The 18,693-nt window shown below is 37.6% G+C and overlaps 1 protein-coding gene across 1 annotated transcript; it reads left to right on the top strand.

The window, feature by feature from the left end:
• The first annotated feature begins 250 nt into the window (after nt 1-250).
• Nucleotides 251-17,649, top strand: LOC140226579 (kinesin-like protein KIF6). Its single transcript, XM_072307035.1, has 20 exons — nt 251-373; nt 1,602-1,789; nt 2,649-2,691; nt 3,203-3,307; nt 4,154-4,263; nt 4,762-4,891; nt 5,098-5,216; nt 5,704-5,791; nt 6,342-6,485; nt 6,889-6,975; nt 7,592-7,695; nt 8,172-8,277; nt 9,013-9,196; nt 10,455-10,757; nt 11,516-11,671; nt 11,956-12,079; nt 12,712-12,847; nt 13,263-13,810; nt 14,164-14,270; nt 14,899-17,649. Exons 1-20 carry the CDS (start codon nt 314-316, stop codon nt 14,913-14,915), a joined length of 2,859 nt encoding a protein of 952 aa, XP_072163136.1. The 5' UTR covers nt 251-313; the 3' UTR covers nt 14,916-17,649.
• The last annotated feature ends 1,044 nt before the right edge of the window (nt 17,650-18,693 follow it).

Below are 18,693 nucleotides of genomic sequence, written 5' to 3'. Positions count from 1 at the left end.
CTGCTCACGTTGCCGGAGTAAGGCGCTTGTCGAAAAAAATAGCTTAAATTTTAAATATTTGTAAGAATATCCGATACAAAATTAAATTTCATTATACTTGTTAATTTTTTAGAATGCTGCAAATTTTATTTAACTACAAATAAACTAGTTATTAATCGACAAAAATCAAACTGACAAATGTACTAAGATTCTCCGGAAAAGAAACTTTGTATACCGTTGGCAAGACTCTGTATTTCACAGTTGTCTACTTTGTTTGAGCAAAATCTGCTCCTGCTTAGTACATAAATTAAGCAGTAAGTGTCTACAAAGTGATATGGTCAAGCAGGGAATAAAGATCTTTTGCAGAGTTAAGCCTACTAAGGCGAAGACAGGGGTACGTATGACTCATTATTTCTAGCTCCTACCTACGGCCATCAGCAGGGTCGGACGGCTGTAGTCCCCGAAGTTGCCCGGGTTGAGCCGATCGTATCCTCGCTGGCTGGCGCAATAAACGGCTGTGCTATGTCATGATGTGCAACAGTCAGTGTGGTGTGCCGACCAGCTTGCGTTTGCACTGATGATTTTAATAAGTCACTCTTTGTGACTTTACTCTGTAAAATAGCTATATATGGACAGGGTGTCTCAAATAAAACGATGCATTTTTAAAGTCGTCTAAAAATAAAAGTTTGGAAATTGAATTTTGTAAAAAAAAAAAAAGAATAATAACTGAAACTAGATCTAGTGAAAGTGAAAGTCTCTTCTATCAAACAATCAGTTGACCTATGCTGATACACGACAATACTTTATTGAAAGAAGAAGAAGAATCGTAGCATTAGATTAGCAGATGACACCTTTTTCAGACTTGGGATTCTATCATGAAAAGTGCTGTGTTCTGACAGTTGGTAATCAAGTAGTCTATATCTATTTCTAACTTAAACCAATACACAGCCCAGTCGCTGTGAAAACGCGACAGGGCTGTAGCCTATACCAGGATGGTGCCCAACAACAAAGCGAACACAAATCGAACGTGTAGATCGCATTGAGTTTTGATACTTGACATCATTTTTATCACCTCAAACTCGTTAAAGACAATCTTCATTAATTAGACTTCATGTCTATGTTATCGAAATTGGCATAGCCTACACAATGTCACAATTCACAACTTACCGAAAACGAAGATTTATATGCAGTGTATGTGAACAGTACGTCGTCTTTCACTGACAGCCATCTTGAATAATCGGGAGTTCACAGGATCGGAGCTGCATTGTTAAAGGTCACAAAGTGTTGTTGTTGTGGTTTATGGCAAGACCATGAAATGTAGGCAACTAGTTGGGGCCTCATGGGGGTTGCATGATCTTCCCTGTCTGAAAGCATGTTGATAATAGGTAATGATCGAGTTTGAACAGAGATGCTTCACCAGGTGACTGCCTAATATGTGTTCCATGAGCTTACATACGCTGGTGAGGAATATTTGCAGATATGATAAAAAAATAGTGCCTGACTTACTTGGGTTTGACAAATGAATGCACAAGAGGACATGGCAGAGAAATCAAATCTTATGTAAATTGTGTTTAAATTGTCGTTGAATATTGATTAAGCATTGCTTTTTCATTTGTTCAAAGATCTATGAAATTGAAGAGGATGAAGATGAACAGCCATCAAGGCTGTCATTTCTTGTTCCACGAGACCAGGCATCGGGTTTCATAAATAACAAAAAGGAAGAGTACGCATTTCGATTTGAGCGGGTGTTCAACCAGAAGACCAAGCAGGATGAAATCTTTGAATATGTGGCACGAGATGTTGTCGACAAGTAAGTTGGCAAACTTTATATTGCCACAAACTTATGTTACAGTATTGATCTCTATCCTTAAAGCTTTTCAGTCATTCTTCAGTAAACATTGTCCATGCAGTCTTGCTTACCATGTCATGCTTGCCAATGTGATTGTTATTATTATGTTACTGTTATTATTATGTTGAATATTGCAGATTACTTTTTGTTTTCATATTTGCATTAGCATACTGTAGTGATGGAAAATTGTATTTACATGGTATCTTGGCAGATATATTTTGACATTGGTCAGGGATATATGATAACTGTTATGTCTGAAATTGGCAGGGATGATGATATTGATAAACTAAAAAATATGTGACTAACATACATTGTAGTAGTAAATTTATATCAACAATTTTTGGAAACACCTTGTGAGAAAGATTTAAGTCTGTCATCTATAGATCACCATAGGTCACTCTACTCATCTCTCTGGCAATTTTTGAATTTTTTCCTAATTGAGAGTACTCTGCTGTCTATTGTTAAGAAGAAACAACAAAATCAGTGGCTTGTGCTTACATAGATTATGATTGCCAAAAAGCTTATAATAATGCTGATTGTAATTGAAAGATTTCAACTACACTCATTGCAATAATACTGCTAGTACAACTACTAATAATAACAGTAAATATTATACTTTATGAAAACAATCAGATATAACAAGAGCTATAAACTACCATGCAAGATTTTCTCATTTACCTTGAAATGATACACATTTGAAAACTTTACAAAGTCATGTGTATATTGTGTCTTAAGATATGTGGCACTGTTAATGACTAAATGGCTCATCTTAAACTAAAATGTGGTTATGTTCTAGTAATTCTCTCATGTCTGTATGCAGTGCTCTTCTTGGATATAATGGAACAATATTTGCCTATGGCCAGGTGAGTGCTGTCATTTTCTCTGAGAAATTATGTTCATACTGCAGTGATTTTAATTCTTTGTTGGCATATCATATCATACATAATGGTGGTTCCAGTTGTATTGAAGTCTTACCATCACAGAGTATTACATTTATTTATTTTTTTCATCTCCATATACCGTAAACATCAATATTTTCACATGATTTTTTTTTTTTTTTTTTTTTGGCACTGAGTCGCTCAAAAATGTATTAGTGGGTTCTTGAGTTCGTTCTGCGCAGGTGTCAACCCAATCAAAATGGGCCAAAAAAAAAATTGTGAAGATATTTTTGCAGGTTTAGAATTCACGCTAGGCGGAAGTAGCCCAAATATGCGAAAATTAATGTACCACAAAAATTTTTGCGCTTAAGGTATATAAATTCCAGTTGGTTGCTAAATGTACTGTTCTGAATCCACAGAGTGCACAATGTATCATTGGAGTTGTGACTAGTATCTCCAAGTATCTTTCTTGTGTGATTTATTCTCACTCACTCAGACGGGGAGTGGTAAAACCTTCACCATCACAGGAGGAGCTGAGCGATACATTGACAGAGGAATCATCCCACGCACACTGAGTTATCTCTTCCAGCAGTATGCCAAGGTAAGAGTTTCATATTCATGTTTGTGTGCCTGCTTCATTCTGGTTGTAGCAGACTTTCCTGATTAGAAAATACATTGTAAGTATATATGTGTGTGTGTGTGTGTGTGTGTGTGTTTTCAATTGATTTTGTTTGTAGCAGATATTTCTAAACAGAGAATAATGACTTCACAGTCATAGCACCAAAAGGAAATTATAATTGTTATTCTTTGTCACAGGGTAGCAATAAGATACAAGGTTTATAATCAAGAAAATGCCTTACATATTACCATAACAATGGTGGGAAATAAAATCTGGTCAGATGTTTACTTCTGTCATGGTTTATTCTCGAGGGTAACCATAGTTCTACTAAAGTAAACTCCGTCAGCTATGAAGATCCTGTAATGTAGTTTTGCAGTAGCTTAAATAGGTGTCAAACTTTTTGTTGAGCTGCACTTCACAGTGCTGTTCCATAAGCAGTTTTTTTTTTTAGGTCAATAATCTCTTGACCATTACGTCCCTTCCATTGAATATGAGCCTGAACAGGAGCAAAATGCAGCTAAAAGCATGTACTCTACATTTATACTTTATTTATACTTATTTATACCTTTCAGTGACATACATGATGATATTGTAAAGGTCACTTGACAATGATTTTGAATCAGCTGGGTTTGTCCTGAAAAAAAAAAAAATAAAAAAAATCATTGATTTGTCTTAGGTTATTATATCCATGATACATACTCTCTTGTCTGGATCAGAAAGGTTTCTTTTGTGTGTGTTTTCTTTTTCTTTTTCTATGAACTTTGGGTATTTTGAAATTCAGGTCTCCTCCTGGTTTCAATTTTCTTTTTTCTTTCTTTCTTTGTCGAGAATCCTGAGTATGTGTATACAACATACATTTCGTACTTGGAACTGTACAATGAGTGTGGCTATGATCTGTTGGACCCCAAACATGAGGCTGCAAAACTGGAAGATTTACCGTAAGTGATTTATTATTTTTTTTTCTGTGATAGGTTTCTTTTCTCTTGTCATATCAGTTAACTGCAGACCAACATCAAGAAAAATTGTAATATGAAAGACAGACAAGAACATTACATCTTGTCCCATCTTGTTCATGTGAAAAACTAATGTCTTATAAAAGGTAGATAAAGAAAAAGTTGAGTTTTTTTTTACCCTATCATGTTATTTACATTAATTACTTGTAGTGTTACTTGATCTTTTCTTATCATGTTTGTTTGAATTGTGCCATAGTTCTTTAGTAGCATTTCTGTCTAGTAACAGAATGAACATTGTGCAAATACATTTGTGTGAATTTGTGTGAACCTTTTAATTCCCCCAATGTGTGAAATATTTTGAAAGAGTAGGAATGATCATCAAATTTGTCATCTATATATCATAGTTAGTTACCTGGTATCTGCTAAATCAAGGCACTGGAGCATGAATAAACTTGCTTTTGTTGTTGCCATGGTTTCCTGTAGGAAGGTATCATTGATGGAGGACAGTGATGGTAACATCCACATGAAGAACATCATGACACACCAAGCATCTAGTGAGGAGGAGGCCCTCAACTGGCTCTTTTTAGGAGACACAAACAGAATGATCGCTGAGGTAGGATATCTGATGACAAAAAATGCCTAGAGCTAGAGTAAGTAACTGAAGCATCTCTCTTGTCTTTGTTTGCACTAGTGTCTGACTTACATGTATGTAGTAAAGAAACTTGTGCATTTTAGCTGTATGTTAATGGTATGCCTTTTTCACCTAGAAATCGCCAGCAAAGATGAAAGACAAATATTTTTCCCATTTGTATTTCACAGACCCCCATGAATCAAGCATCCACCCGGTCCCACTGCATCTTTACAATTCACCTGTCAATCAGAGAAGGAGGGTCAGCAACCCTTCGCAGGTCCAAGATCCATCTTGTTGACCTTGCTGGGTGAGTCACTCCTACACCACTTGTGCCCTTTCTAGAATTTAAGACTTTCCCCTCAACTTTGTATAGAATATTAATATCATTAACTTCTTGAAGGTGCATGATGGCCATGATTATTTTCTCAGTATATCTTTATACATATGGATTGTGATCTCAAGATCCCTCAGTGCACATATTGTACAGATTTATAACTTGCCAGGTCGTCAACATTTCCATGGTGGTGAGAGATTTGGAGATATGCTGTTAGTGAGGTTTCCTTGTGCTGGATGTAATTGGTGTCACATCCACAGGTTTTGATAGAGGAGGTTTACTGCCATGTATTTATATTCACTTCATAACAAAAAGTCTTCCCTGAATTCAGACTTTATGTACGTACATTTAATTTTCTTTTTTGTCCCGCTGTGTGATTTTTATACCATCACAAATGAACTTTTTATGTTCATTGTGGTTTACTTTGTCTTCATACTTTGCTTGAATTGTTTTGTTACAGCTCTGAGAGAGTTGGGAAAACAGGTGTTTCAGGACTTCTTCTGAAGGAAGCCAAGTATATCAACCTCTCGTTGCACTGCTTAGAACAGGTACTGAAAAGTCTGCATGGTTTTTCATTTGCTGTTTCACTTCCTATAAAATGATATGTATGAGTGTACAGTCAGATGTGAATGTCGTAGTCTCTTTATGTATCGATTTTAATGTTTGCTCTGTATGTATGTGAGTTATGTGTTAAAAACAATAACTTCAATTACATACTGACATATTCAATTGCAATAACACAAACTGTCTTATATTCATGTCCTTGTGCAGTCAGCCAAATTTGGAGTTATAGTCCTATGGTCTGATGAAGCATACTAAATTCCACAAGAAAGAGAATGGTAGGCAGTTGGAATGGATGATGATAAAAAGAAATAGGGAGTGAGGCTAATTATGGTTGTTTCTATTTACCTCCTTCATGTTTGGTTAGCCAGGAAGAGTGAGAGAAGAGACAGATACACATACAAGTCAAAATAAAGATGTGTTATGAGTAGCAATTTCTGTCTTTTGGAATAAATGTTAAAGAACAGTCCTTTCTGATTTACTCAAGTATATGCTACTGTTCTCAATGTCCACATGTTCTCTCCTTATACACTGTAGGTAATTGTTGCTCTTTCGGAGAAGTCGCGGTCACACATTCCTTATCGTAACTCCATGATGACAATGGTGCTCCGAGACAGCCTGGGAGGAAACTGCATGACTTCCATGATTGCAACATGCTCTGTGGAGAAGAAGAGCATTGATGTAAGTTCAGCTGCATAAAACATGCAAAATTTTAATGTTTCATGAATGATTTTTTTAAAATATGTATTTATACATAGTTTCTTTCTTTTTGCCATTTGTGGAATATTCTTAGTTTTCTCATGATATGAGTAACTAACATAGAGGCAGAAGAAACCAGAAGTGTCTATGCTGCCTGTAACGTTTTTATTGGTTATTGGAGAAGAAACAGCCCCATGTAACTGAATTAGGAGATGAATGGGAAATAGCTTATCGGTCCGCAGAGAGCAAAAAATAAAAATAAAAAAGAAAGAAAAGGAAGAGAAATTCAAGGTGAATTCTGAATGAAATTCACCTTTCATTGTCAAGTTCAGGTATAGTATGCCAAACATAATCATTGAACTGCCTGCCCCCAAACTTTCCTCAGGAATCAATCTCAACATGTCGATTTGCCCAGAGAGTTGCCATGATCAAGAATGATGCTGTCTTGAATGAAGAACTGGACCCTAAACTGGTAAGATGCATAAACATAAAAGCGTGCTGACTATAGTCGTGTTCATTCATGTATCCCCTTCATTAAATGTCAGTCAGCAAGTGAATTGCATTGAGTCTATTTTCATCTTTCACCCACCCCTGCAGCATGTCATAGCAGGTTTTGAATCAGTGGAGAATTCTCTGTTTTCTATGATTTTTTTTAAATTTTTTTATTTCATGATTCTCTGTTTTCTATGAAATTTCATTTTATTGTTTTTTTTAATTTCATGATGCTGAACATATTACAATTGCTGCCAACTTGCAAAATGACTGTGTCTGTGCAGTTTATGAGTTGTGTTTAGCATTGCAATATTTTCTTCCATAAAATGACTCGAAGGAGCCCAAATCATAAGCAGTATGCTGTGTCCCTCCTTTACATATATATATATTTGTTGTATAGGTGCAGGATTGCACATTAATGATGCTCATGCAAGTGTGCACATGCCACATATGTTGTGAAGTGCACAGAGGGCGATGATTTTTTTTTTTTTTTTTTGGGGGGGGGGAAGGGAGAGGGGGAGATGGGATAGTCATCTTTGCAATGACATAGACATTTCCAAAATTGTGTGTGTGTATTTTTCCTTGTTTTGCTGTAGATGATTGCCAAACTGAAGCTTGAAATCCAGGAGCTTAAGAACCAGTTGTCACTGGTTTCTGGTGAACAGTCAACAGATGAACTAACCGATGATGAGCTAGCAAGGTATGTTGTGATTGGTTGTGTTTTCTTCTCAGTGAGTTTTCCTTATGCCTGTCAAGAACATCTATAGATTGTTCAGAAAATTACACTTTACCTGAATGTAAAGATACCATGTTGTAACTTTGTGCCACATGTATGCATCTTGGGGATGATGTAGTATGAAATGAAACATGGCATTGTGTTTTATTGTGACATTTAAGAGGAAAGATTGTGAGAGAGTTGGAAGCATTGCATACAAGGTGCTATAAATTCCTTTGTCTTGAACTTGCTCCCTCTCTCTTTCTCATTCCTCCGTATAGGAGACAGTCTTTTTTTTTCAGCTTCCAAATTCTTCTTACAAAATGTTGACTGCATTTAATGAAGTTAAAATGCTGGACAGCAACGTCTCCGAAGATTTCTGTCAGTGATCTATACAAGCATGTATTACCTATCATTCATATTTGCAAGCATTCTGTGTTGATTATATTTTCTTTCCCCAGACTTGAAGAAAGAGTAAAGGAGTTTGTGGAAGATGCAGACTCTGAGAGTCAACTTAACGTGGGAGCAGACATGAGGAAGATCAATGAGTGCTTCAGAATACTGAAGGTTTGATCTATGCACAACATTTCTATGACAAAGCAGAAGAATTTAGCGTCATCATAGTGATAGCAACTCTATAACAATTGTGCCGTTAAGTGAACAGAGAAATCTGTTGTACTTTGACATGATGTAACAATTTGTAGTCTTGTAAGAACAAAACTTTGTGTCATTCATATTATGAAATGCTCTATGCCACTGAATGATTTTGTATATGTAATTCAATACGGGTAAGTGACATTTACATGTCCATTTGTGTTAGTCACACCTGTTTCAATACCAATTTTATTGGCACAAAGTACATTCAAATGAGTCTTCCGTAGAGTGACCATGTGCCTCCATTGTATTGTGGTAGAAGTACGATGTAAGTCATCGTAACGTTGGCGGTCCAGTAGTTTCACATCTTACATCCCAGCAGCTTTGAGATGAGCCTCATGGGACTTGTACAGTGTCCTCATTTGGATATCATTCGATTATGCAGAGCATATCAAAAGTCTGTGATTTTCTATATTCAGCCTGTGTAGCTCATTTCTTTTATTTAGGTGTTTTTTTTTCTAACTAAATTTAAAATGCTTCAGGACAAGTCATTGGTGAGTTTTGATGTTTGCAACCTATAGATGGCGGAAGCACAAATCTGTCATATGCAGCTGTGTCCTCTGAAGGCATCCAGATTCAATATATTAACTTAGATTGGTCTTGTCTTGTGTCTTAACTGAGGTATTCTTGTGCCAATTTTCCATCCAGCGATTTGCCCAGGGAAAGACCCTTCCTTCTACGGAATCTTCGCCCCCAAAACTGCCCCCAGACAGGACAGAGTCTGCCCATCCTGACCCCACTCCAGCACCTGCGTACGATCCAGACACCACTTACATGGGAACTGAGGTCAAGAAACTTCAGAGCATGGTGCAGCAGAGGGACAATGAAATCAGTATCCTTGAAGATGGCTGACCTTTGACCTTAACATTGCATAAATGACTGATTGATTGAATTGAACAACAGTGTAGTTGGGATTGAGGATAAAGATGAATTAGTCTTGAATAAAAGCAAATGGGAGTAATCAGTTCCAAAGCAAAGGGACTTAAGTGTGCCTTGTGACAAATATCAATAATTGCACATTTGAAAATCCATCATCATCATTTATAAACTTTCCTGTCAATCTATAACATCAGGATTCTACCAATAACCATCTGACTACACTCTAAATAGATATGTTTAACCCTTTGAGGACGAATCCAAAGTATACACTTCTCAGGCAGGTGTCTATGGGAAATGTGTGTTGTCACAAAATCAGCCTGTCCTCAACGGGTTAAACATCCATCAGATATGGGTTTGTAAAATGGCAAATGGAAAATTGCAGCAGACATAAAGGGCATGTTATTGTGCTAAGTATTGTAAGCCTGTTCGCCTTCTATGCAATAAGATGTATGTGATAGTTATTACATAGTCAGTGCTTTACTTTCTTGCTTGCAAACTTTATCTGAAATATGAGACGTGTACACTGACAGGAGAGAAACAAAGGTCAATACTTCTCAGTGGTTGATAATTTCCATGCTTGCTTGTTCCATGAGCAAGTGAGTTAAGTGGTAATTATAGGCTGAAGAAAATGTTAGAGTACTGCACTGTGGGTCAGTGGAAGCTGTCTTAGGAAGGTATCATTTGGCTGAAAATGAATGGTCTATGTCGGTCATTGATCCTTCCTGACAGGTTTCATTGGGTCCTAAAGATCACATGGAGGCAAAAGACAAGAGATACCATTGTGTTGACCCTTGAACTTTGCTTGACTTTGTTGAGAGAATAGGAGCCCCTCTCCACTAATCCCTATTCACTGGATTACCTCCAATGGTTCCCATTCTTCCTCTCCTCAGCTGTTCAGACTAAGCCCTTGGCTCATACAATGAAACTCCTGAGATTGACATGTTATGTTCAGAGTACAGGACCATAGGAGAATCTCATGTAGCATCCTTGCGTGTTTCTATCAGTTATGTACATCAGTTTAGCCATGTGGAGAGAAGAAAGCAAACCTACCTCTAAACTAGAGTGGCAAGGACCGTTTATATTATTTAATGTGTAGAATGAATTGTAATATATCATATTTGTCTCACTTTATCTTGTGGGGTAGTCTTCCAAAAGATTTTGAGGATTTCTTTGAGAGTGCATTGTGTTCCTTGACCAAGGTCATTTACCAGACATCCTTGTAAACATGCTGAAGAAGGAGAAGAAGAGGGCCCAAGATGCCATCAATCAAGCAGGTGGAGCCCAGACCAGTCATACTCGCTCATCCTACGATTCCAATGACAGGCATCCACCAGCCAACGGTGGAGGGCTGGGGTTGAGCAGGGAGCCGCCACGCCACACACGTCAGCCCACCAACACCCATCAATCTCAAGACAGTGTGGGGAATCACTCAGTGAGGCCAGACTCTGGGGAGGAGGATGGGACAGCTGGTAGTCTCTCTCACAGGCCCAAAAGTTCACAGAGGAGGATTCTAGGTAGGGCTAGTAAGATTTTGTTAACGTCTTCGTGATGAAATTGATCAATTCTACATGGAATGACATGCAACGGGAGGTGAACATCCATTAGGGTGTATCAATATAACTGTATTTCCACCGAGCTGAAATAAAGTTTTTAAGCAAATATTCATTATGGTCTTTTATTGATACCTCAATATTTGGAGTATCTACATGTCAAGAATTTCTATATATTCTTGTCATCACCAAAATATTATTAAAACATTTCTTTGTTGTTAGGCAACCAGTAACTCCCAAACAGCTTGCACCAGGGCTTTGTGGCCAGTTTATGGTAATTTCTTCTTAAATAGATTTAGTGATGGAGTAGTTCTCATTTTTCATGGTATTTCATTCTATATCAAAGCACCTCGAGAGAAAGGAGAATCTTTTAGTACAGATGGTTAACTGCAGAAATAGAGAAAGTCTGTGTAATAGATGGTGACTTAATAGTTATCATCAGCCAGATTTGATCCGGGCCTGTCTTTGATAACGGGTTGGCTGGATTTACTTCACTCTACCAGCAAACCGCTCTCACATCATCTCACCATCTCACCCAATTTTGGGCATCCTCCTTTTCTCAAGCCAACCTTCCCAAGCTCCACAAGTTCCTCCTCCTGTCTCTTTCATGTTTTAACAATTATGTTTACCAATAATCACTGGAGATCACAACCCATGCTGATGTTGCCTGGAATTGAATGCTTTCCTGTTTTGATGTTGTTATCTTTATCTTCCCATCACAGGTGACATGACAGTTGGCCGACAGGAAGCATTTGATATTTTCAGACGAGACTATATCCACAACCAGGCCATTGAGGAGAACAAACATCTACTGAAGGAGAGGTATGGGGATGCAAAGGCCTACGGACAGCAGGTCAACCAGTGCAGACAGAAAATAAGTAAGTAGACCCTTCCTCTTTGACTTCATGTTGCGGTGTTCTGGCTCACTTTCTTTGCAGACCAGCACAGATATAACAATATAAGTGCCAAGGATGTGAGGTATGGTCAAGTCTGTCTTGACTAAGAATAGTCACAGAGCAGAGGCCAGTGGCTAACACAACCAGATGATCATATACAACTTGACTTTGACAGGTTGGTGGAGATATTGAAAACAAGCAAACAAGCCATTGCCACCATCTTTGGTATGAAGAAAATTATGGAATTGTATTCTTTAATTTCATAGACAAGATCAAGAGCCAGATTGAACACCGGCGGATGCAGCTAGCCATGGCAGGCAACACAGAAGCTGATGAGGAGGACTCTGTGGAGCAAGACCTACGTATGCAGATGGAGGATGAAAAGGCTAGGTGAGAAGTAGGATTGTGGGACTTTTGTGCTGTGATCAGACCATACTATTCCCACATTGCAAATTGGTTCCATTGAGCAAAAGGTATTAATGTTGTAGTTCAGATATTGTGTGGTAACATCAAGTAATTATTCTCTTCTGGAGCAATTTTCTTATTAGATATATAGCTTGTACTTGACCACATAGATTTTGAATGCAGAGTTATGCATTGCATCCTTTGATAAAAACTGATTTAGAGATTCTTCCATTATTATGAATATCTTTATTATACATCACCCTCTAATGCCTTGCATCCAAAATAATATCAGGATATGTATGTTTGGTTGTTGACATGAAGGTGTGTTTTTTCCCCAGCATTATCAATTGTTGTAGGTTCTCACAAATATATGTAGTTAGTTTATTGTTGTCATTGGTTGTATTTCTGTGAGATTTGTTATATTTTTATTTTCCAGCTATGTGATGCGGGCACAACTATTAAGAACAATACACGATGCAGGAAAACTGAAAGCTTTCCTGATCTTATCTTGCAAAGGATAATCACGTATATAAACATCTGATATTTCTTCTGTAACACTTTATGTTCTTGCCTAATATAGGTAACTGCCCTTTCTTTCTCCATCTTTCTCCATCTAGGTATAAGGAGGTGTTTAATCACCTTCGTAGTATGAAGACAGAGATCGAACATCTGCAACATCTTCTCGAAAAGTCTCGTCTTCAGCTGCAGAAAGACTTTGAGATCTGGTGGGCAGAACAGTCAACAAATGTTCAGGTATGTTCTTGATCCTTGTATGTTTATATTTCTGTAAGGAATCCCTTGACAGTCAGCACAAGCCATTTTGCAATCTTCTGGAAGCAGATTAGAGTGATATGTAAGTCAAATAGTTCTCATTGTCCTCATGTGCAATGTTGATTGATTTCAAGCCACATTTTTAGATGTTCTACAATCCATATAGTGGTTTTTTTTTTTTTTTTTTTTGTTCCATGAGTGTCATTTCTTTGATAACTGAGTAGATTTGATTTCATATGGAAAAAAAAGCTTTGCAGAAGATTTGGTATTAATATGGATTCCATAGTCATGCACACTTTAATATGTAGCTCTCCATACCAACATGTTTTCTTCATTTAAAATCGACTAAAAAACTTTGTCTTTCTTCCATTGTAATGCACACACATGACTTCTGAAGGGTCAGATAGCTCCATCTCCCCACCGCCCACCATCCAATCCCTCCAAGGCATGGAGGACACCTCCCGTCTCGCCTATCAAAGGTGGGCAGGAGGAGCTGCCACCGTCTTCTCATCACTCATCAGCATCATCATCTTCAGTCTCTCTGTCATCACATCTCTATGGCACCAGCCACGCCCTCATTGATCCATCCAATTACAGTACTACGGCCGGTAAGCACCACCATGATGGCAGGCACTCCAACCATCACCAAGGCGACCAGCTGCTTCACAATCATAAGCACAATCAGCATCAGCAGCGACCACACTCGGCATCGCACAGGAATGCCCTGCTGCAGGGACTTAATCAGAACCACCAGGGAGGGGCAGAGTTAAATCGCAGACCCCCCGTCCCTCCCCTAGGCAAGTCGAGTTCGGTGGAAGATAGGATCTCAAGAATAGATAGGGGAAAGGATGATGCTGGAAGAGGAGGAGGGAGCATCCTTGGAAGCCAAGGAATGAGCGATTATGGAACTTCTGAAGTGGATCCTGGTCATCAGAGGAAAGATAGGTAATTATCGGTGTATTTTCAGATATCTGACTCTCGTAAGACCCAAATGTAATTCCTGCAATAATCTTTAGACCTCCAGGGTTCTTTATTTAATTTACATGCCTGATTTCAATGTGCCTTTTTTCAGTTTTAGTAGCAGCAATGTTTCTCCATTGTGAGGTGCGAAAAGACCTACACTCTTTTGACCGTGTACAAAGCTGCTTTTAACTTTTCAGTGGCAATTTGTCTTTCTTTTCTCCAAATTTGTCCTGCTAACTGTTTCATGGAGACTGTGGTTTGTGTGTCTCTTGCATGCAGAGATAGTGAAGTGCAAAAACAACTCGGGTTAATCTCTCTTACCATTCATGTATTAGATCCAGCTCCCAGGGCTCATCAAGCATCAAGCTTACTGGAGACAGAAGAGCAGATGCTGACATCATGGCCTTCATCAAGGCTAGACAAAACCTGCTGCAACAGAGAGGTACTACATACTAAATGTAATAGTAAAAAGAGCTTAGTAACTAGTGACCAGTATACTGTATAAATATTTTGTGAGTATACTTTTTTTTTTTTCGAATTGGGACTTCTAAGACAAATTCTCTTGTCAAATTCAGTGATCGTATGAGAAAGAAAAATTATTCCTTTTGAGAAGACGACTCAATGATTTTCCTCTGTGGAGACAATATGCCATGCATTTGTGTTATAGGAGGCAATGTTTTGTGAGTTGCTAATTTTGTAGATATGAGTTGACTCACGAAAACAAAGAATACAAAAAAAAAAAAAAAACACACCACTGGACTGTACTATGTATACATGTACAGTACATGGCATTGAAATATAAAAAAGCAAATTGCAGCATAGTCAAATTCTGGGACTTTTCCAGGTTGTTACCCACATTTTGATGAAGGCACCAAACTTGATGAAAACATGTTATAGTTGCACCTTTTTATAATTTGTGGTATGTTTCTTTGTTTTAGCATGTGTAGCCATGCATTTGTTTTCCTTTCATCAGTTGGTTAATACAGATATTAGCCTCTAGTTTTGCTTTGGCACTTCAATACCAAACACATACTCACAATTTCTCTTTTACTTGCTTTTTATTTTCTTAGGTCAAGCACCAAGGTAGCCTTTTAACAGCCACACTGACCCACCTGCTGAACAAAGAATGGTGCAGGGAACTTCAACAATGGACTCATCCGTTCAATTCGACCAGTTCTGCATTAACCAACCAAAGACGAATCAGTGAATACAATAAAGAATGAGGGATATGAAGATTACCTCTTTGGAAAGACCCAGCATTTATTGTTCTACATGATAGTAAGCCTTTGAAAGAGAATGTGAGACTCAATTTGAATATCTTGGTATGCCTCCAGTAGGCAGGAAATCATGTTCCAGAAACTCATGTAAGCCCTAATATAAGGTTGTTTAAAAGAATGCAAGTTGTTACATTTTAGAACAAATTCAGATGTTTTTATAATTCAAATATCAAATTTTCTTTTTTGTTGTTGTGAAAACCATAGTAGGACTTCAATCTCTATACCTTTTTTGTGGGTATAATTCATAGATGCCTAGACTACTGATAACTGCCTGTTTTGTGCATATTTTCTATGATTTAAAAGTTATAAGACCAATGTAAGTAATGACTCACTCCTTCAGCACTTTGTAACCACTTTAAGAAGCTGACCGCATTGATAGCATGGTCACATAGTATTTTTTTTTTTTGGATGCTGACATCAATGACAAATATTTTTTCATGTTGTTGTGATTATGCTGATGCATTATTTATAATTCTAAACCTGCAAAATCTGACCGCAACAAACCACTCGGGTGAAATGACAGGGTAGTTACTACCACAATACACTGAAAGCTCTCAAGAGCAGAAAGCTTTATGGTTGGAACATCTTTTGGGATTTCATGTAGGAATGGGATAGAGATTGTAGCTACAATAACAACTCATATAGTAGAGCTTAGATCTGAAATGTGGCATCACTCTCTACGGATACAACGTAACATGAAAATGGTACAACGTTTTACGGCCATACTCGTTTTCATGGGACATCTTGTTTAGTGTAGGGTATCCCAATTACAGTTACAGTTCTCTTCATCAGTGTTCATATTGAAAATGGTTTGTGCAATCCATGCCAAGTTTGATTCAAGTACAAGTCACAAAATATTTTATGAAACATGAATTTGTGATCAAAAGTGAAAGCGCATTTGGGATCCTTTAACCCGTTGAAAATGAGTCCCAAGTATACTTGGGCAGGTGCCTATGGGAAATGCGTGTTATAGCAAAATCAGTCCTTCCTCAATGGGTTAAAGGCAATGGTAACACTCGCGTACATGCAACCACTTATGTGCAAACATTATTTGCATAGAAGATTTGTCATTTTTTGTTGTTGTTGATAGGGGTATCTTTGCTGATATGCAGAAAAGCTTGTAAGGGGATGCGTATTTTTAGCTGATGTATAGCTATTGTGCAATAATATATTGATACACCTTCGGTGTTGTTGTATGATAGAACTGTACAGTATCTGAAAGGTAACATTGAAACACAATGTTATGGATCTGTGTGTTTGTGTTAGTGCGTGTCAAAGTAGCTGATGATAATTCCAGCTGATGCCCAAACTTTTGACATGAATTGTATGTTTGTTGAATTGATAGCTCCTTGTTTGCCTGAAAACAGAGACACCAGCTATTCACACAAACTCTTATGTAACATGTACTTAAATCAGAGAAACAGACACAGTTTGCAGTAGGTTTCCAAAAGAAACATATTGTATCACCACCAGACTTGTTTCTCCCAGTATGCAGCCCACCAAGTGAAGAGGAGTTTGCTTTTCTATGTGCTGACAAAATATTGTCTGCATATAAAAAAGACATTGCTTATCAAGAGCAAAGAGCTGTGTGTAGGTAAGCTTCAGGGTTTCCTTAATCATTTGTGATTAGCATCCATGTGCCATAGGCATCTTAAAACTCTCTTTCATTCTTTTGAACATTTTTTAATGAAACTGGAATCAAAACGTGTGTGTGTGTTTTTGTCTGTGTGAGCAGTTTCAATTGCAAAAATATGTTTTTCAGTTTTGTAAATTATGATTAAAATATCTAAATGTTAGAAAGTGATATCATAGTTATTTTCTTTGAAGAATATTTGATGTTGCACAAACCAAATCGTTTTTTAGTCCCGAGTCCCATTTTATCAAAAGTTATGATGAATTATAAATTTCCTTACCACACAGGCTCCCATAGACTTATGATAGAAATCAACCATATAGTCAATTATAACTCTTCATAAAACAGGGTCCAGGTTCAGTACCAAGTAAGTTAAAGCCTTGAAAAGTAATGGTCTTTTCCTTGAGCTTTGCCCAGGAAATGTGATGGAATTGTGAAACAAGAACCTTGAAACTTGTGAAATTTGTATTTGCTATTTTGAGGAATTCGTGGCGTAATTGTATCGGCTTTTCATGGAAATCTGTTGGGTTTTTTTTTTGCTGTTTAGGAAAATGCTACTCTATTTTGTCTTACCGTCAATCTTCCCATTCGTTCCTAAAAGAAATACAGTGAATGGAAATGGAGCAAAGTAGAATAAAAAAGGCACAAATAGTCCTTACAAAATCTGTGAAGAGTTCTTTAAGCTTGTAATAATCTTGATTTTAGATCAGTACAAACTACTTTGGTTATGATGATAAAAGTGTATCAAATAATCTGATGTGCAACTGGCATATTCCCTGTGTTATTGACCTTGAGAATAGCAATAACCTTGTGAGCATCCGTCCAGCAAGAATTCAGTCACTGCACACAGTTTATGTTCCATCTCTGATTATGTATTCACCTTGTTTGATTTGATTAAAAAAATCATTATACTTTGTAAATAAGTTGTGTATTCTTTTAATTATTTGTGCAATGTGTGTTACAATTGATATAGACGAAACACATTTCAGGGAACCCTGTTATAACAAGCTCGCTTTCAACAAGGCACCACTTTCACCAGTGTGAATTTGGTGGTCCTCGTTTTTGTTGAGCCCACCGGAAGTGCAGGGAGACTAAGGGATCGCCTGCGGCGTCTGTCCGTCCGTCTGTCGTCCATCCGTAACGCTACAAAAACTTGAATAACTCTCTACTGAGGACTTTAATTTCAATCAAACTTGGAGGGAAGGTTACCTCAAGGTCAAAGGTCACAGGCAGGGGTCAATTAACTTTAAGGCCCAATGTTAAGTTTTTATGGCGCGTTTCGATCATGGCTCATAACTTTTGATGTATACATGTATTTCCATTTGTTACCAAACTTGGATGGTAGATGTCCCTTCGGGAGTTGAGATCACCACAAGGTCAAAGGTCACAGACAGGGGTCAACAAACTTTTAGGGCCCAATGATGAGTTTTTATGGCGTGTTTCGATTATGGCTCATAACTTGTGATCCCTATGTCCATTTGTGACCAAACTTGGATGGTAGATGTCCCTTAGGGAGTTGAAGGTTATCACAAAGTGAAAGGTCATAGGCGGGCTCAATGAACTTCCCGGATTTAGAAAAACATTAATTTCTTCTACGTGAATGGGCGAGACACATTTTGGCACTTGCCTTGTTCAGTACAGTAGTACTACAATGTATATCTAGCTGGTCTCTTCTTTAGCATGTTTACAATAAGATACTGATTATAACATGGTTAATGGGGAGTCCCAATGACCTTGTTATAACAGGGTTTCCTTGTTGTATGTAATAATATTGATCAGTTACTCTTGTTTTTATCACTTGATATACATATACTCGCAAAACCCTAGAAAACAGTAAATATCTAATTCATATGCATACCTTTACTTATAGGTCATTCAATCCTGAATTGTAGATGAATAGACAGTCATATGATGTGCAGCACTTTGGGCTACTTGTTTCAGCTCAGTGCTGTCAT

The sequence above is a fragment of the Diadema setosum genome, chromosome 1 (genome assembly GCF_964275005.1).
Source record: "Diadema setosum chromosome 1, eeDiaSeto1, whole genome shotgun sequence".
Lineage (NCBI taxonomy): Eukaryota > Metazoa > Echinodermata > Echinoidea > Diadematoida > Diadematidae > Diadema > Diadema setosum.
Note: the sequence above shows the minus strand (reverse complement) of the source record. Positions and strands in the feature narration are given on the sequence as shown.